This window comes from Schistocerca serialis, chromosome 10 (genome assembly GCF_023864345.2).
Source record: "Schistocerca serialis cubense isolate TAMUIC-IGC-003099 chromosome 10, iqSchSeri2.2, whole genome shotgun sequence".
Classification (NCBI taxonomy): Eukaryota; Metazoa; Arthropoda; class Insecta; order Orthoptera; family Acrididae; genus Schistocerca; species Schistocerca serialis.
The window spans coordinates 179,631,012-179,652,129 of record NC_064647.1 but is presented as its reverse complement, the minus strand read 5'-3'; the positions used below and the strand labels follow the sequence as shown (position 1 = coordinate 179,652,129).

General features: G+C 41.3%; 1 protein-coding gene across 1 annotated transcript in view; it reads right to left on the bottom strand.

The window, feature by feature from the left end:
* Positions 1-21,118, bottom strand: part of LOC126424776 (nuclear RNA export factor 1-like) — a 234,497-nt gene that overhangs the window by 21,367 nt on the left and 192,012 nt on the right. The window contains exons 12-13 of the mRNA XM_050087536.1: positions 14,334-14,502; positions 7,025-7,195 (exon numbers count right to left, since the gene is read on the bottom strand). Of these exons, the coding sequence (XP_049943493.1) occupies positions 7,025-7,195; positions 14,334-14,502 (340 nt within the window). The remainder of the gene's footprint in view (positions 1-7,024; positions 7,196-14,333; positions 14,503-21,118) is intronic.

The following is a 21,118-nucleotide window of genomic DNA, read 5'->3' as shown; positions in this document are numbered from 1 at the left end:
TGGTACATAGGAGTCATGGAACAATAATTTGAATGATTTGCTAATGAGAGATGCTGAGAGAAGGAAAAGGAGATAGGAGAAAGGTACACTCATACAGTACAAGGTGGGCCATTTGGTTTCAGTTAGGAGTCACAAAATGGTGAAAAATGTGAAAAAATTATAAGCAAATTTCATCTTTTATATGAGAGACCATTCTTAATAATTAAGATGCTGCACCCAAAACAGTCGTTTTTATCTGACCCAGAGACAGGAAAGGATAAGGATATGTACAGTGTCCAAGATTACATGGCATCCCAAAGCAATTGTAAGAATTGTGAGTGGATAAAACTTTAACTTTTCTATGGTATTTGATCAATAGAAATATTGTCCTAGATGGCCAGATAATACAGAATATTGAGCTAGACCTATTACTGGATCATCAGAAAAGATAAAATTTTGTATAATTTTGAAGTTTGTAAACGTTTGAAATGTAGAATGGACTGTTTTACTCTTTCTCAAATGCTGTGGGGTGATTTCTAACTTTTTTATGGGAAAGTAGATGAAGCTTGAATAATTACTGCAGGGAAAGGCATTATACATTGTAACTTTGTTTTTAATGAAATGGTATGGGTTGTATGAGGTTTTTGTTCGGTAGGGGTAGCTGTATTTACTTATTAAGTTGTATCCATCCCCATTCTACAGAAATGAGCAATTGTCTCTGAAACCTTTGAATAAGCATGTGTACAATTTAGTACAATAGTTGCAAGTTTCATCTATCTCCGGAAATTGAACTAGGTAACTGCACTATACTTTCTGACAGCATCCCACAATTGGGGGTAGGTACCTGTTTTCAGGGTATGGGGTGGTGTAGCTGGTGGTGTCTGTTCTGTCCAATCGATGAATACCACTATTCTCCAGTCAAGCAGCAAATACCCTCCACCAGGAGGATAGTCTGGGGTGGGGGTTGGGAAAGGTACCAGTCTTATAACAAGATTAGCTCAAAGTAGTGCAGTCCTAGAGGGTTTCCAACCACAGAAGTGTAAACATTATTTGGTAACTATTGAGTATCACTCAGCACCATAACAAGATTTGAAAGACATATTTTCATTAATTGTGCACAATGATGAATTACAACAGTATATTAGCAAACATTTTGAACAGTATATATTGCCAAATATTAGAGTATATTGATTTGCCATGTTTCATGGGCTAAACAAGCAATCTGTTCTGTTTTATTAATTACATACCTACTATCTAAATTTTACATGCAATTGTAGATGGACTTACAGATTGAGATATATACAGTTGTATGCGAAATATACATACTTAAAAAAGGATTATATATACATTGATGTAATGAACAGTGATAAAGATCTGGACTATAGTTCAATATTTGTAGAGTGAATAATTAAAACTGTAAGATTCTTCCCATTCATTGCTTTCAAGTTGAAATTTATGCCAGGTAAACACAATAAAATGATACGGCCATCAAACTCAGTCATCAAAACCTATAGGGTACTTCCCAATGATCTAGAATCATGAAATTTTACAAGAAACAGTTTCGCAATAAAAGTAAAGGAAAAATTCAAATAATGTTAATTTGTAATTATATCTTATAAAAAAATATTTTTTGACATCTGCTGACTGTCTGTATGTCTGCTAACACTCCTCCTTCAAAGGCACAGATATAGGTATCAAGTTGACATTTATGTCAAATACTAAGATCTATGGTTCCTTGGCAGTGTAAATAATTTAATATATCACATACGTTTATATTAACAAACACTCTCATTAAGAGTGTAGAGGAACATGTCAGGCCTGGAGGTCTAGTGGGAAAATACATGCCTGGAAACTGAGAAGCAATTCGGCCACACAAAATTATCATCATCATCATCATCATCATCTATAAACAATAATTAAATTTGTATGGAACCTTGAGAGCGCCAGATCTACTTGGACTTGTCCATTTTTTCCCCCACCTATCCTGTTTTCATTTGATTGTTCCTTATATGTTAGAACAAAAACGCTACAGCTACTCCTCCACCTCCTATATGACTCCGGATACTGTGTTTACCCCCTACTTCCAACAAAGCATTTTTACCTTACAACAACTAATAGCAGTCTGTGGGTACTGGTAAAATCCATATCTATCAGATACAAATATTAAAATAGACAGAAATTACATTCCTGAGTCCAAGCATTCAGATATACGAGGTGCATTCAAGTTCTAAGGCCTCCGATTTTTTTTTCTAATTAACTACTCACCCGAAATCGATGAAACTGGCGTTACTTCTCGACGTAATTGCCCTGCAGACGTACACATTTTTCACAACGCTGACGCCATGATTCCATGGCAGCAGCGAAGGCTTCTTTAGGAGTCTGTTTTGACCACTGGAAAATCGCTGAGGCAATAGCAGCACGGCTGGTGAATGTGCGGCCACGGAGAGTGTCTTTCATTGTTGGAAAAAGCCAGAAGTCACTAGGAGCCAGGTCAGGCGAGTAGGGAGCATGAGGAATCACTTCAAAGTTGTTATCATGAAGAAACTGTCGCGTAACGTTAGCTCGATGTGTGGGTGCGTTGTCTTGGTGAAACAGCACACGCGCAGCCCTTCCCGGACGTTTTTGTTGCAGTGCAGGAAGGAATTTGTTCTTCAAAACATTTTCGTAGGATGCACCTGTTACCGTAGTGCCCTTTGGAACGCAATGGGTAAGGATTACGCCCTCGCTGTCCCAGAACATGGACACCATCATTTTTTCAGCACTGGCGGTTACCCGATATTTTTTTGGTGGCGGTGAATCTGTGTGCTTCCACTGAGCTGACTGGCGCTTTGTTTCTGGATTGAAAAATGGCATCCACGTCTCATCCATTGTCACAACTGATGAAAAGAATGTCCCATTCATGCTGTCGTTGCGCGTCAACATTGCTTGGCAACATGCCACACGGGCAGCCTTGTGGTCGTCCGTCAGCTTTTCGTGGCACCCACCTGGATGACACTTTTCGCATTTTCAGGTCGTCATGCAGGATTGTATGCACAGAACCCACAGAAATGCCAACTATGGAGGCGATCTGTTCAACAGTCATTCGGCGATCCCCCAAAACAATTCTCTCCACTTTCTCGATCATGTCGTCAGACCGGCTTGTGCGAGCCCAATGTTGTTTCGGTTTGTTGTCACACGATATTCTGCCTTCATTAAACTGTCGCACCCACGAATGCGCTTTCGACACATCCATAACTCCATCACCACATGCCTCCTTCAACTGTCAATGAATTTCAATTGGTTTCACACCACGCAAATTCAGAAAACAAATGATTGCACGCTGTTCAAGTAAGGAAAACGTCGCCATTTTAAGTGTTTAAAACAGTTTTCATTCTCACTGCTGGCGGTAAAATTCCATCTGCCGTACGGTGCTGCCATCTCTGGGACGTATTGACAATGAACGTGGCCTCATTTTAAAACAATGCGCATGTTTCTATCTCTCTCCAGTCCGGAGAAAAAAAATCGGAGGCCTTAGAACTTGAATGCACCTCGTATTGTAGGAAGAGTGGCTAATGAGGCAGCATTCACCCTAAATTCGGTCTTTTTATTAACCATTAGGGAGTGATCAACTTTACACAATATTCTTACTGCACATTTCTACAGGAAAAACACTTTTTTCACCTTGCAATGTCCCAGAAGGTTATGCCGCGGGAGAGAAATGAGTGCAAATGTGTCACGTATGCTAGGAATATTGCCTGCAGGTCAAAACACTATGACAGTTCCAGTTTATGAACGCAAAACAGGCAGGACTAAACTTTTTGATTAACTTATCTGCCTCTTTGTACCACTTCATTATGCATCTACATACCGAGGAACTTCACACATGAAGCTCATCTGGAATATTTCTGCCCACTGATATCTATTTCTGGTACCTCAAAGTGAGTTTTATTTGCCAGGAATGGATTAATATGAGTTTTCGCAACATTAAGGGTTAAGGTGTTGGCCAAGAACCAGTTGAAAGCTCATTCCACTATTATCTCAGATGTCTACAGCAAACATTAGAGTATTGGAAGAGTCGTTCGATGTCCCTTGTAAAACATTTATGTAGACAAAGAAAAGGGGCAGGCTGAGAACATCTCAATTTACTTTTATTCCCTCGTATCAGCTGCAGATGCGATTATTTGTTTCCTGTCATTACAATATCACTAAATTCAGGTGAGGGGAAGATCTTTAATCCCGTATCATTTTAGTTTCCGCTAAAGAATTTTATAATCCACCCTGTCATAGAGCTCAGTAACCTCACAGAAAATGCCAACAGAGTATTTTTGTTGTTTAGTTGTCCTACAATTCAGTTTGTGTGAGTGCACAGTACAGAAATATTAACAGAAGCCAAACTGAGTTGTCGTTAACAAATTATATTCAGAAAATGGTTCACTATTCTGCTATGAGCTATTTTCTCAAAAATTTTTGAGAACAAGGGAAGGACTGAAATCAGTCTGTAATATAGATCGTATATTAGCGTAATGAGTGAATTCTACAGTTTTCTGGAGACACTCCTTAACTCACCGACAGATTGCAAAGGTAACATCGAGACAGCACAACATTTTATTATTCTGGCTGACACATCAGCAGAACCAGAAACTAGAGAGTAATTTATGAGCCTTAGAGGGGCTGGACCAGTGGAATGATTTTGAGCAAGAAACAAGCCAATAGTTCTGCAACCACAGTACTGAAAGTCTACCATATTTGGAGAGTTGCCCAGAAATCATGAAATAGGAGGCAGGATAGCAGGTCTGATGAAACACTGACCTGGAGTACTACTGATGGCTATGAGTCCGATTAAACAGTCTTCAACACTTTAGCATGACAGCAGCTGGTGTTATTACACTCCTGGAAATGGAAAAAAGAACACATTGACACCGGTGTGTCAGACCCACCATACTTGCTCCGGACACTGCGAGAGGGCTGTACAAGTAATGATCACACGCACGGCACGGCGGACACACCAGGAACCGCGGTGTTGGCCGTCGAATGGCGCTAGCTGCGCAGCATTTGTGCACCGTCGCCGTCAGTGTCAGCCAGTTTGCCGTAGCATACGGAGCTCCAACGCAGTCTTTAACACTGGTAGCATGCCGCGACAGCGTGGACGTGAACCGTATGTGCAGTTGACGGACTTTGAGCGAGGGCGTATAGTGGGCATGCGGGAGGCCGGGTGGACGTACCGCCGAATTGCTCAACACGTGGGGCGTGAGGTCTCCACAGTACATCGATGTTGTCGCCAGTGGTCGGCGGAAGGTGCACGTGCCCGTCGACCTGGGACCGGACCGCAGCGACGCACGGATGCACGCCAAGACCGTAGGATCCTACGCAGTGCCGTAGGGGACCGCACCGCCACTTACCAGCAAATTAGGGACACTGTTGCTCCTAGGGTATCGGCGAGGACCATTCGCAACCGTCTCCATGAAGCTGGGCTACAGTCCCGCACACCGTTAGGCCGTCTTCCGCTCACGCCCCAACATCGTGCAGCCCGCCTCCAGTGGTGTCGCGACAGGCATGAATGGAGGGACGAATGGAGACGTGTCGTCTTCAGCGATGAGAGTCGCTTCTGCCTTGGTGCCAATGATGGTCGTATGCGTGTTTGGCACCGTGCAGGTGAGCGCCACAATCAGGACTGCATACGACCGAGGCACACAGGGCCAACACCCGGCATCATGGTGTGGGGAGCGATCTCCTACACTGGCCGTACACCACTGGTGATCGTCGAGGGGACACTGAATAGTGCACGGTACATCCAAACCGTCATCGAACCCATCGTTCTACCATTCCTAGACCGGCAAGGGAACTTGCTGTTCCAACAGGACAATGCACGTCCGCATGTATCCCGTGCCACCCAACGTGCTCTAGAAGGTGTAAGTCAACTACCCTGGCCAGCAAGATCTCCGGATCTGACCCCCATTGAGCATGTTTGGGACTGGATGAAGCGTCGTCTCACGCTGTCTGCACGTCCAGCACGAACGCTGGTCCAACTGAGGCGCCAGGTGGAAATGGCATGGCAAGCCGTTCCACAGGACTACATCCAGCATCTCTACGATCATCTCCATGGGAGAATAGCAGCCTGCATTGCTGCGAAAGGTGGATATACACTGTACTAGTGCCGACATTGTGCATGCTCTGTTGCCTGTGTCTATGTGCCTGTAGTTCTGTCAGTGTGATCATGTGATGTATCTGACCCCAGGAATGTGTCAATAAAGTTTCCCCTTCCTGGGACAATGAATTCACGGTGTTCTTATTTCAATTTCCAGGAGTGTATTTGGCTGCAGTTTCATGTAAGACAAAGGAGCTAATAATTAGCTGGAGGAAGCGCTGCATTCTTTATCTGGTTTTTTAAAGTGGGAATTTCTGAAAACTACATCATCCAATTTTCATTTAGCTTTCGATCATTCTTTCCTTAGAGCTGTTAGGAATACTTTTTCTTTTTTTTTTATATATTGCTGGGATGTTGAAGGGAGATTGTGAGATCCTCAGAGCTATTATGAATGCTTTTTCTTTTTTTATACTGCTGGGTATGTTTAAGGGATCCTGTTAGAGTTGAGTGTTTCAATTACAGCTGCTGGATTTTGGTAGTTCTCTAAGTGCAGTAGTATTATTAACCACATACTGCAGATAAAGAGAGAGGTTTATGTAAAACCTAAATTTATTATAGTAATATTAGGGCAGAAAGCTGATCTAGATCTGTCGATTTACAGTTCCTCAAAGACTGTGGTGCTGTTAGGCTCATAGTGGGATCACACACACAGGCCTAAAAAGTGTTAACCTGGACATATTTTTGTGACATTGCAGTGTTAAGAAGAGGTGAGTGGATTGCAAATTGTTTGCTAAGTGATTTACACATTTATTTTTCAAACTTTCCAGTCTTAAGACATCCACCTCACTTACAAACTCCAAATTTCATACTATCTCTCGTCATAAATGTGTCTCCTATGATTGGAATAATAAAAGTGACAACACTTCTATAAGGATACATATATTACACTTTTTAAAAAATGATTTTATGTGATTTACTTACTTCTGCCTCACGTGTAGCTGCATTTGAGATATATAGGATATCATTAGTAATTTGATATTCATCATTTTCTCGTCTCTGGAGGACAAAAGTGCGTGAGAAATGTCTATGAGAACTTTTCTGCTTAGCAATGTCCCGGAAGACACCTGTTACTGTCAGTACGGTCATCTTCGGCTGGGGGAGAAAGAAAACAGAATGTTTCACTTCATTTTCATCATTAGAAAAATACCAAATGCTAGTTATACCTAATTGAAAATACACAAAGTCTACATCTAAAGTATATGCTGTACAAATATCATCTCACTCCTTAGCACAGGATTCACATCTGTTACACAGGCATGACTACGTTTTGCTATTTCAGTTTTTAAGGTGGAGTTCCTCCATTTTTATTGTCACAGTCATTATTCTAACTGTATTTAAAAACTTTACGTAGTTTTCGTGTTAGATTTCTTAGTGTTTTCTTGATCGTTTAGAACAGAAAGCGCCCTAAAACCGTCTTTTGTTTGTTTCGCGGCCGTTAGCCACTAGTCACTTGAATCAGCAGTTGTCTTGTGACAGCCAGAGCGAGAGCACCAGCAGCAGCGAGTACTGTTTGTATAAAGCGTTTTTGTACTTATTTGCTGCGCTTAGCTTTTAAATAGTTTTTCTGGGAAAACCTAGCGTAGTTTTCGCGTCTCGTATTTCAGTGAGTGTTTCTTGATTATCAGAGTAGCTCATCAGAAGATTATCTTGGGAATTTGTCACCGTATAGAGTAGGGTAAACATAGTCATGTGTAGGGACTGTGGTTGTTGTGAGCGGACGCAAGGAGAATTGGCCACTCTTCGGGGGCAGGTGGAGGCTTTGTCTGTTAGGCTCATCGAGCTCGAGGCGCAGGCGTCGGCTCGTAGTGGCGTTGGGGCAACTGTGGTGAGACCTATGCCTACTTCGGTGGCCTTGGAATCACATGGAACCCCTGATGTCGCTGCGTCTTCCGGCAGTGAGCATCTTACCGGTCAGCCATCACTCCAGGGTGAATGGCGGACAGTGGTGGGCTCGCGCGTGCCTGGCCGAAAGGCGAAGGTGGGATCTGGCCGCGTGGCAGCTGCCTTACCCCTTTCCAACAGGTACGGGGTGCTTCCTAGTGGTGATGACATCGTTTCCGAGCCACCACAGGATGCCTCGCCTGTTGGGCCAGTGGCCGATTCTCCGGCAAGGTCCCGACAGTCACAGAGGGCGGGCCTATTAGTTATAGGGAGCTCCAACGTTAGGCGGGTTATGGAGCCCCTCAGGAAAATAGCGGGTAGGTCGGGGAAGAATGCCAGTGTGCACTCGGTGTGCTTGCCGGGGGGTCTCGTCCGTAATGTGGAGGAGGCCCTTCCGGCAGCTATTGAACGCACTGGGTGTGACCGGCTGCAGATAGTAGCACATGTCGGAACGAATGACGCCTGCCGCTTGGGTTCTGAGGCCATCCTTGGTTCCTTCCGGCGGCTGGCTGATTTGGTGAAGACAACCAGCATCGCACGCGGAGTGCAAGCTGAACTTAATACCTGCAGCATAGTGCCCAGAGTCGATCGCGGTCCTCTGGTTTGGAGCCGTGTGGAGGGTCTAAAGCAGAGGCTCAGACGACTCTGCGACTATAATGGTTGCAAATTCATCGACCTCCGTTATTGGGTGGAGAACTGTAGGGCCCCCCTAGACAGGTCAGGCGTGCACTACACACCGGAAGCAGCTACTAGGGTAGCAGAGTACGTGTGGCGTGCACACGGGGGTTTTTTAGGTTAGAGGGACCCCCCCTTGGGCGAAACGATAAAATACCTGACGGCTTACCAGAGAGGACATTATCATCGTTGATAAAGAACGTCCGTCCTCAGAGACCAAAAAACAGGAAAAGTTAACGTAATATTGGTAAACTGCAGGAGTATCCAGGGCAAGGTTCCTGAATTAGTATCTCTTATTGAAGGAAATAGTGCGCATATAGTATTAGGAACGGAAAGTTGGTTAAAACCGGAAGTGAACAGTAACGAAATCCTAGACACAGAATGGAATATATACCGCAAGGATAGGATAAACGCCAAAGGTGGAGGAGTATTTATAGCAGTAAAGAATTCAATAATATCCAGTGAAGTTATTAGCGAATGCGAATGTGAAATAATCTGGGTTAAGTTAAGTATCAAAGGTGGGTCAGATATGATAGTCGGATGCTTCTATAGACCACCTGCATCAGCAACCGTAGTAGTTGAGCGCCTCAGAGAGAACCTGCAGAACGTCGTGAAGAAGTTTCGTGATCATACTATTGTAATAGGGGGAGACTTCAATCTACCAGGTATAGAATGGGATAGTCACACAATCAGAACTGGAGCCAGGGACAGAGACTCTTGTGACATTATCCTGACTGCCTTGTCCGAGAATTGCTTCGAGCAGATAGTTAGAGAACCAACTCGTGAAGCTAACGTTTTAGACCTCATAGCAACAAATAGACCGGAACTTTTCGACTCCGTGAATGTAGAAGAGGGTATCAGTGATCATAAGTCAGTGGTTGCATCAATGACTACAAGTGTAATAAGAAATGCCAAGAAAGGAAGGAAAATATATTTGCTTAACAAGAGTGATAGGGCACAAATCGCAGAATATCTGAGTGACCACCATCAAACGTTCATTTCTGAGGAAGAGGATGTGGAACAAAAATGGAAAAAATTCAGAAACATCGTCCAGTACGCCTTAGATAAGTTCGTACCGACTAAGGTCCAAAGCGAGGGGAAAGATCCACCGTGGTATAACAATCATGTACGAAAGGTACTACGGAAACAAAGAAAGCTTCATCATAGGTTTACGAGTAGTCGAATCATAGCTGATAAGGAAAAGCTGAACGAAGCGAAAAAGAGCGTAAAGAGAGCAATGAGAGAAGCATTCAACGAATTCGAACATAAAACATTGGCAAACAATCTAAACAAGAACCCTAAAAAGTTTTGGTCATATGTAAAATCGGTAAGCGGATCTAAATCCCCTATTCAGTCACTCGTTGAACACGATGGCACAGAAACAGAGGACGACCGAAGAAAGGCAGAAATACTGAATTCAGTGTTCCGAAACTGTTTCACTGCGGAAAATCGTAACACGGTCCCTGACTTCAGCCGTCGCACGGACGCCAAAATGGAAAATATTGAAATAAACGATATCGGAATTGAAAAACAACTGCTATCACTTAGTAGCGGAAAAGCATCCGGACCAGACGAGATACCCTTAAGATTCTACAGTGATTATGCTAAAGAACTTGCCCCCTTTCTATCAGCAATTTATCGTAGATCGCTGGAAGAACGTAAAGTACCTAGCGACTGGAAGAAAGCGCAGGTCGTTCCCATTTTCAAGAAGGGTCATAAATCAGATGCGAATAATTATAGGCCTATTTCGCTTACGTCAATCTGTTGTAGAATAATGGAACATGTTTTGTGTTCTCGTATTATGACGTTCTTAGATAATACAAATCTCCTTCATCATAACCAACATGGATTCCGCAAACAGAGATCATGTGAAACTCAGCTCGCCCTATTTGCCCAAGAAATTCACAGTGCCGTAGACACTGGCGAGCAGATTGATGCCGTATTCCTGGACTTCAGGAAGGCATTTGATACGGTTCCGCACTTACGTTTAGTGAAAAAAATACGAGCTTACAGAATATCGGACCAGGTTTGTGATTGGATTCAGGATTTCCTAGAAGAAAGAACACAACATGTCATTCTTAACGGTTCAAAATCTGCAGATGTAGAGGTAATTTCGGGAGTACCGCAGGGAAGCGTGATAGGACCTTTATTGTTTACAATATACATAAATGACTTAGTTGACAACATCGGTAGCTCCGTGAGGCTATTTGCAGATGACACGGTTGTCTACAAGAAAGTAGCAACATCAGAAGACTCGTACGTACTCCAGGAGGACCTGCAGAGGATTAATGCATGGTGCGACAGCTGGCAGCTTTCCCTAAACGTAGATAAATGTAATATAATGCGCATACATAGGGGCAGAAATCCATTCCAGTACGATTATGCCATAGGTGGTAAATCATTGGAAGCGGTAACGACCGTAAAATACTTAGGAGTTACTATCCGGAGCGATCTGAAGTGGAATGATCACATAAAACAAATAGTGGGAAAAGCAGGCGCCAGGTTGAGATTCATAGGAAGAATTCTAAGAAAATGTGACTCATCGACGAAAGAAGTAGCTTACAAAACGCTTGTTCGTCCGATTCTTGAGTATTGCTCATCAGTATGGGACCCTTACCAGGTTGGATTAATAGAAGAGATAGACATGATCCAGCAAAAAGCAGCGCGATTCGTCATGGGGACATTTAGTCAGCGCGAGAGCGTTACGGAGATGCTGAACAAGCTCCAGTGGCGGACACTTCAAGAAAGGCGTTACGCAATACGGAGAGGTTTATTATCGAAATTACGAGAGAGCACATTCCGGGAAGAGATGGGCAACATATTACTACCGCCCACATATATCTCGCGTAATGATCACAACGAAAAGATCCGAGAAATTAGAGCAAATACGGAGACTTACAGGCAGTCGTTCTTCCCACGCACAATTCGTGAATGGAACAGGGAAGGGGGGATCAGATAGTGGTACAATAAGTACCCTCCGCCACACACCGTAAGGTGGCTCGCGGAGTATAGATGTAGATGTAGATGTAGATGTATACAGCTTCTTGTTTCCTCTTAGTAAATTTACCGATTTACATTTTAGAGGTCACTGAAGTTTGAAGTAAAAAATTAAAGTCACATCCCTCCAGTTTTGTATATTGCTTCTGTATTTCAGGGTATGAGCTTACTTTCACGTGGCACACACAGTGCAAATATACGAGGCACACAGAAAATGTTGTTTGACAGCACCAATGAACGAACACTGTCACTTAAAAGGGTTTCACACATCACTTATCCTTACGACTGACTGAAAACCGCATTATTATCAACTAAACCACTGTACAACCACCACCGCGCTTTCACAGTTGGAAGAGATCAGTTTGGATTGTAAACTTCCTCTGGTTATCTCCATACATAAGACACATTTTGTGGTTGGGAACAGTGTTTAAGTACACACATCTGATCATATAACTTGCTACCAGTGAACAATAGTTTATATTTTGTACATTCTATATGCCCTCTTTTGTTAAGGTTCAGACAGATGCTTAACTGCTTGTTGGTAACTCTCTACTCCATGGTCTCTACAACCAAATTTAGATTTTCTTCCACTGTTGTGAGTGGCGGACAGTTTTTTATCACAAGTTCTGTGTGCTGCCATGACACTTTGAATGCTCCCATTCACATTCCAAAATGTTGTGACACATTAAACAGTTAAACAAGTAGCAACAGAGCAAACAACTCTTTTCTTAATATTTTACACACCTGCAGAGTGACAAATAACTCTAGTTACAATTGATGTATAAATCTTTAAACTTTGGAAATGGTTAAGTACTAACATTTGCGACATAACTGGACTTAAATTTCTGTTGCACTGAGGGAGAAGCAGTGTGTGTTGCCACTAACTAGTCTGTAGAAGCCAATGGCCACAGACCATAAGGTACTGTCTCTAGCTATTTCTCAGCAGTTTGACATTACTTAATTACTATCAATTTACTACAAGTTTCAACTGTTTTGTTTATGTTGGCAATTAACAAAAGAACTTTTACTTATTGTGGCTGTTTTATCTCATGAACTAATTGGAGTGTACAAAATAAGTATTACTGTGGTAAGGCCTTGAAGAGTTATTTAAATAAAGGGCTCCTTAACATACTGCAAAAAGTGATAATTTGCAAGAACCTCATACTCTATGGAACTGCACAGAAAAAAGAAAATGTGAAACCCACCCACCCACACCCACACACACAGAGAGAAAAAGGTATGGTCAGAAAGTAGGTGTAGTAGTTTTCTTTTTAATGGAAAAAGTATACTTAAAAAAAATTGTTTGCTGAAAATTTAATTCCACTCATATCTGCCATCAGGGATAATCTAAAGGTGTCAAGTCAAGAAGTGATCCAAAACATCCCAACCAAATGAGTCCAAGAGCACCATGATGGCCAAGGCTGTGCAAGGACAGGCAATGTCATGCACCGAGGACACTCCTCTCATCAGCATTCCCCTCCTTTTGTTTTGAATGCCACGGGCTGAGTTTCTTTAGGGTCTCACAATATTGTTTTGCATTGATGATCTCCCCCCTGAGGCAGAAATTTGACCAAATTGATGCCTTTTCAGTTCCAAAACATCGAGGCCATGATTTTTTGCCTAAAATTATGGTTTTGAATTTTTTGGCAGATGGGAAATTGGTGTGACACCACAATGGAGACTGTCTTTTTGTCTCAGGTGTGTAATGAACCATCCACATTTCATCTCCAGTCACAATAGAGCTAAAAAAATCCTCACTTTCCAATTCAAGTAGCTAAAGAAACTCGTGGCTCTTACTGACCCGATTTTTCTTGTGCTGCTCTGTAAGCTTTTTTGGGACCCATCTTGTACATAGTTTCCACTAGCCCAGCTTTTCTGTGACTCTCATAAGAGTTCTGGAGAGTTGTGGTAACATCACAGAATTTTCATCCACTGTCAATCAGCAGTCTTCATAAACAGTTTCCTTGAATTTTTGGAGCAACTCATCAGTAAAAATGGAAGGTCATCCACTCTCCGTTCATCATAACATTTGTCAGCCTCCACTACTTAAAAACAGCTTTTCTGTTCAGAACTCCTTTGCCATAAAATGTTTTGACTCGTGAAAAAATTCTGGTTGTGTTGTGTTATCCCTTCCGGAAGTAAGAAGCACGTGACTCATACTTGCCAGGATTTCTTACTGACATCTTTCACACAGCTGGTCACTACAACATGAGTTTACACACTACTGTGTTCCTGCAATGCTCTTTCTGGTCAGGGTATCCCTTTATACCACTCAGTGTTGTGAACTCTCAAAAAACAAAAAATCACAGACTGTTAGGATCATAGTGCACTTACTTGCTGAGCATGCCTCGTACATATATAAGCTGTAAAAGAAGCAGTCAAGAACTGATAGATCCTCCCTCTCTCTCTCTCTCTCTCTCTCTCTCTCTCTCTCTCTCTGTGTGTGTGTGTGTGTGTGTGTCCACTCCTTCCACCATTTGAATGGCACACATAAACCTTCAGTGTCATGACTTACTGGCAGTCATTCTTCATGCCCAACATGTGGAAATGGAACAGGTAAGTGAAAATGATAATGCTACATGAGATAATCCATCTGCACTGTGCACACTATGGTGGCTTCCAGAGTACATAAGCAGGTGTGGTTGCACAACCGATTAACTGAAGCTGAGTAACTCACCGTATGTACCAAAAGATCCACAGCGAAGGTGTAGGGATCGTGCTGTGTAGTGGGTAAGCTCGATAACCTTTCGAGGATTTCCTCTGAGCCGTGTGTTAGTGCAGCATTCGCCTTCTTCAGATCAGAGCAACGTAACAGGTTTCGGGTCTCATCAATGTAAGCAGACAATCTGGAACCAAGAAAAACTTTATTCTTAATTTTGTGATCTGACAGCAACATAAAGGCTTAAAAATAGTGGTGACATTAGCACTGAAACTGCAAGTGATTGGGGAATGTGTGAAACCCCTCACACATTACAAATCTATCCCATAAAATTATCAAGGATGAACTCTGATTGCCATTCTTTTTACTCTATTTTTATTCAGCTGGACCTCTATACCAGTGGAAAAAAACAAAATCTTACGATAATCTATAATTTACCGAGAACTAATTTTAATAATCAGATTAATCAATCATGCAACTTTGAAATTTCTTTATGATAAGAACAATTAACACAACAATAATATACAGATGGCATAAAAATGTACTTAATTTCACACGTCTTAATATTGGGCAACAAAAGGAAAGGTGATGGTTGTGGCCTATTTGTTGAGCTGTGCCAGTCTTCATCTGCAGTGATTTGACTGGATCACCTACACGAGCCTAAATCGTCTTTATATCAGCAGATTCCATACTTCCCCATGTATCTTACTGAAACACTTGTGAAATGAATTTGTATATGACCAGTACCACCTATTATTTTATTGATTTTAATGAATTACATCCTCCACAACACTATTATATGAATCTAAATAACACCAGCAGGAAGAAAAGCAATTTACTAAGCAGAAAACAATTTTGTCTTGAAAACATTTGTTCCAGAGCTGTACACACTTTTCTGAACAGTGCCTCAGAATGTAGTCACAACATAAACATTGTTTCTCTGCCATATATTTACTAATTGATCACTGCTGTTGTTTTAATCAAGAACGTGTTGTAAAAGTTAAGTCTCACAAGTGAGCAGATGTACAGCATTGTGAAGTGTGACATGACATTTTTATGAAATGACATGCCCCACTTCCAGGCTTCCATGACAATGAAAGATATTTGTTACATTTAGTAGTAAGTATCAGGATACCCCAAAGTGGGAAATATTGTTATTATATGTGCAGATGGGAGACACTCTTGAACCCATAACATTTCCAAGGCGAGACGGCATATTAGCATCTCCATCTGCTGTGTGTGGACCACTTGTTCTGTGGTATAACAGTTTGAAGGTGTTTAGAGGCTACAGAGAAAAAAAGAAAAGGTCATGGCTACAATGAACGCCATGAAAAATGACTGTCAAACTGGTCTGTCTTAATCTTATCCACATTACACCATTTGTCTTCTGTCAACCCACATTTTATACAAGATTATATATTGAGACACGATTTTTTTAAGAGAAAGTGTTAATAAAGAATATTATGAGAAGGAAAGTTGCTACTCAGCATATAGTGGATATGCTGAGTCGCAGACACGTACAACAAAAAGACTCACAATTATAGCTTCCGCCCATTAAGGCCTTCGTCAACAAAAGACACACATACACAAACACTACAGACTCACACAAACGCAACTCACACACACGACTGCAGCCTCAGGCAACTGAAGCCACACTGTGAACAGCAGCACCAGTGCATGATGGGAGTGGTGACTGGGTGGGGGGGCAAGGATGAGGCTAGTGGGGAGAGAGGGAGGGATAGTATGGTGGGGGTGGCGGACAGTGAAGTGTTGAAAAGGTAGAAAAGGAGAGAAATAAGAAGACTAGGTGTGGTGGCGGAATGACTGCTGTGCAGTGCTGGAATGGGGACAGGGAAGGGGCTGGATGGTGTGGTGTCACAAGGCTTAGGCCTGTCCCACCCCTCATTAAATCGACCAAGACTTATACGAATAATTGTAAGAACAGTTATTACTATTATGTTCTTTCAGTCTGTTTTTGGGTTTTCAGAAATACTGTGGGAAGAAAGTTTATTTATGTTGCAGATAATGTGGAAGACGTTGCCCAACGATCACCACGAAAGTTCGACATAGTGGCAAGTGGTCAAAGAATAAAATGAATGCCGCAAACTACTGCGAGCCATGGAAGAGCCTGGGCCACGAGGGCGTCTAGCTTCCTAGGTCGTTGTTGGACAACATCAAAGGAAGAGATATTCAGCTTTCTCTTTGTAAACAGATCGATCGAGTCTTAAAAGGTTCATGTAAAACGTATAGGCGGGTGACACATTAGGTGGGACCCGATGCCTGTAATACTTCCACAGTTATTAAATGGCAAAACCAATAGTTCATCATTTATATAGATAAAAAGTAGTAAAGATATAGGAAAGGAAGAGTTGAGGTGTCAGAACAAAAAGTGATACATCACTCAGCAACGAAGAAGGATGTAAACAGCGGGTGTTACTAGGTGAAAACAAATCAATTGATAAAATAGTAAGTCTGTAATTAAGCATAAAGCCACGTAACACTGCAATGGGCGAGGACAGTGACTAACAAAGGTTGAGGCCAGAAGGGTTACGGGAATGTAGGATATCTTGCAGGGAAAGTTCAAACCTGCGCAACTCACGAAAGCTGGTGTTGGTGGGAAGGATCCACATGGCACAGGCTGTGAAGCAGTCATTGAAATGAAGGATATTATGTTTGGCAGCGTGTTCAGCAACAGAGTGGTCCACTTGTTTCTTGGCCACAGTTTGTCGGTTGCCATTCATGCAGGCAGACAGCTTGTTGGTTGTCATGCCTACACAGAATGCAGCACAGTGATGGCAGCTTAGCTTGTAGATCACATGACTAGTTTCACAGGCAGCCCTTTGCATCTAGGTCTTTTGCAGGGCTATGAGCCATGATGTAAGGGATTGGGAGAAGAGATTGTGTAAGGATCGGCGAGTATATTGTGTTGGTTTGGTGGACGGTGAAGTACCACTGTGGGAGGAGTGGGAAGGATAGTGGGCCATCCTGGATTTTCCATTGTTAATAAAGAATATTTGAAGTGCAGTGGTTCACATCATTCAGGTAGCTTGTGAGGCAATTAATGCTCTCTTTCAGCAAACATCCACACAGGATGAGAAAGTCCTGTGAAGACTGCTGCAACATGATTATCTGGAACTGACTAGCAGGGCCACCTCAGCAGACATCAAATATGGCGACAAGAGAATTTACTAAATAAATCTACTAACATTGACTAGATCACACGCAGGAAATGTAACAATATACCACACAAAAACCATTCATGTTTCATTTCATTATGGCAACCTATCTGATGGACTTGGATTAGCAGCGCTAGAGAAAAAGAGAAAACATTTGACCAATAAGAACAACAAACAATAAAGAGGAATACACATATGCAATGTAGCATAATACATTGAATTGTAAGAAGAAGCGAAGTTCGAGATTATATTTTGTTGTCCATAGTAACTCAGAAACAACAGTAGATACGACCACTTCAAGTAAAGTTAAATGCAGAAAGACAAGAAGATTTCATTGTTTGACTAAGAAGACTTCTTGTTTAGGGTTGGAGAGCTACAACTGACTCACCAGTCCATGATGCCTCTACAGCAGCCGACAATCGACACAGAGGCGGCTCATCTCCGCACTCCATCAGCGGCACAGCTCACTGACACTCTCCACCAACCAGACGTTCGCTGCTCACTGACATTGCAGTGCAGCAAGCTGTTTTCATCATACAATGAGCTGTACTAAGCACAGAAATGAGATTTTGTGTGTTTTTTGTGTTTAATCTACCAAAGATTTGAACTGGTGTAGAGTAATATATATGAAGTGATGATGTTTATTACTTTTAAATCTACACATTTATTTTTGGTTAATATTGTATTTCTGTGGTCAGACGAAGCGTGGAAGAGAATGTAATGTTCTTATTTGTGAAATTATAGGAGTTGAAGATCGAGATTAAAACCTCTATACAATAATATCAAATTTGCCTACGGAGTTACAGTCTGAAGTAAACAAAAAGTATGACCAACTACGAAATGAAGCGAATGAGCAGTTTAAAGAAGCACACAATGGATTTAAGGTATTAAATGATCAAATATTAGATACATGAAAATGGGTAGAGGTGTTAGAACAAGATAAAGAACTTAATGAAACGCTGAGTGCTCAGAACACACTGACTTGTTTGGAGGAAAACGTTGAGCAGGAACTGCCCTACAACTAATTGTGTGGGTGATATAACAGAAAACTGAAACAAGTCTCAACAGTTGTGGGAAGAATTAGAATCGGATTCCAAATATGAGGATAATTTAAAGACACTGTATCAGCTCAGTCGAGCCACTAAGAGAGAATGTACATGTCCAATTGAGATTACTAAAGTGCACGATGATTGTGAACTTAAATATGATAAATATTTAACTTGTGATGAATATGCAGATGAAGATTTGAGATTAGAGTTCACTGAAGGGAACAGGATTATGTTGCCAGTATAGATATTCATATGTGTACCGGATTTAAATTCTGTAGTAATAAGATAGTAAACATCAATGAGTATTCCTTAAGGTATTATGGGAACTACTGTCAGTTGGGAGAATGTAATTTATTAATAACAGATGTTGTGTATAGCAAGAAAAGTATATCTGAAGAATATAAATTTGTTAACACTGAATATAAATTTGTGTGTTAGGATGTCTTTTCTCAAGGTATTTGTCTGGAGTGCAGTCACGTACAGAAGTGAAATTTGGATGATGAACAGCTGAGACAAGAATAGAATAGAAGCTTTTGAAACATGATGCTACAGAAGAATGTTGAAGAGTAAATGGTTCGATTGGCTCAACCTGACTAGAAGATGGGATTGGTTGATAGGACATATTCTGAGGCATCAAGGGATCAGAATTTAGTATTGGAGGGAAGTGTGTGTGTGTGTGAGGGGGTGGAGGGGGGGGGGGGGGGATCACAGAGGTAGAGGGAGACCAAGAGATGAATATGGTAAGCAGGTTCAGAAGGATGTAGCTTGCGCAGGATAGAGTGACATGGAGAGCTGCATCAAACCAGTCTCTGGACTGGTAACAGCAACAACAACAGTTGCTGTGTAATGGCATGCATAGGATGCCCTGCAGGGAGCTGTGCATGTTTCCCATGATAGGTCCAGTGCTATTTTTCCTGTGAGGCCTAGTCGGGTTCCCTGCATGCTACCTGCACTGGTCAATCAGGAGTGCTGTTTGGCAATTGATATCACAGTCTACAGGAAGGGAACTCTGAGATAATGCCAATTAACCCTCAACACCAAACAGGACGTTACGCACCCATCGGCCAACATGCAATCTTTCTCACAAAAAAAAAAAAAAAAAAAAAAAACACCACTTCATTTGTCAGATTCATGATGAACTTACTGCCTATTATTTCGATACTGGTCATATTTATTGTGATATTTTAGGATTAAGTACACTACTGCAAGAATTTCAGAAAGTGTCCAGGGAACAATAGAGGATGATCTGAATTTGCGTTTGGGGCATGTTAGGTCACATGTTGCTGCATGTAGCGGACATATTGAATTTTCTTTAAACTATGATGGTTATTGCTATCTATCAACAATCTTGAGAAAATGTATCACACATAAAGTGGTTCAACGAGAGCTCACGTGGCAGTGAAAAAGCCAGAACAAAATATTCACAAAATACCTCTTATCTTGTAAACGGTTGAAGATATTAAACAAGATTTTCGCAAATAACAGTATGCAAAGAGGAAAGTATTCCGCCACACGATTCATACACAAATCTTCCATGTCTACCATGATATTCTAGTGCCATCAATAGCTGGTGAAACAAGAATTATTTTGGTGGAACATATATGTGAAGAAATTACAGTTTACTTTTATACCAAGAATGGGCATTTTCATAAACTATTGTCATGTCTTTGCATCAGTTATTGCTTTATGATTCTGTCGCAATTTCAACAGCATTAGAATGTTAGTGAGATAAATAAACTCAGCTTTATTTTGGCAAAAGAAAGCGATTAATATGGCAACAAGGAGTCTTATGTATTACTCGAAACTTGTCACCGATAACATTTCTCTGAAGCAAAATAAACGTGATGGTAAGTCTGGGGAAAATGATTTGCTACTTCTGTTGAAATTTTTGCGAAATGTTATACACCAACATATTTTTAACAATGTATTACATGGATTGAAACAGAGCACCGTATTTCATTTCCATATCAAAATAATTTAAGAAATATGAAAACAATTAACAGCAAATAGCACAGCATCTTTTCTTTCTATTTTTATACAGAATAAGGGATTATACTTTTCCAGCACAAACATCTTTTAGTTTGTTAAAGAGATTCGTAATCTGTTTATATCTTGATAGGTAGTTGACTTGATTTTGGAAATTTTTTTTTTTTTTATATATATTTCTCATATCAGTGAGATACAGAAATAAAATTCTTTGGCCAGTGTCAATCCATATAATCCATTATTATACACACACTGGGGTATAGGATCCCATTAAAATGCCAACAGAAGTATCAATTTATTTTCACCAGACTTATTATTCCCTTTAATTTTCTTCAGAGAGATTTCATCAATGGCAAGTTTTGAGTAGTACATTAAGTTCCCCTGTTGCCACGTTGAAATCTGCTCCCTTCCCCAAAACATAACACAGTTTGCAAATATTCATGTCACTTACATTCTAATGCAGTTGAAATCGTGACAGAATCATAAAACAGCAACTGATGTAAAGGCATGTCAAATGCCTATTCTTGGTATAAAAATAAACTGTAATTTCTTCACATATATTATTCCAGGACCACAGTAATTCTTATTTCAC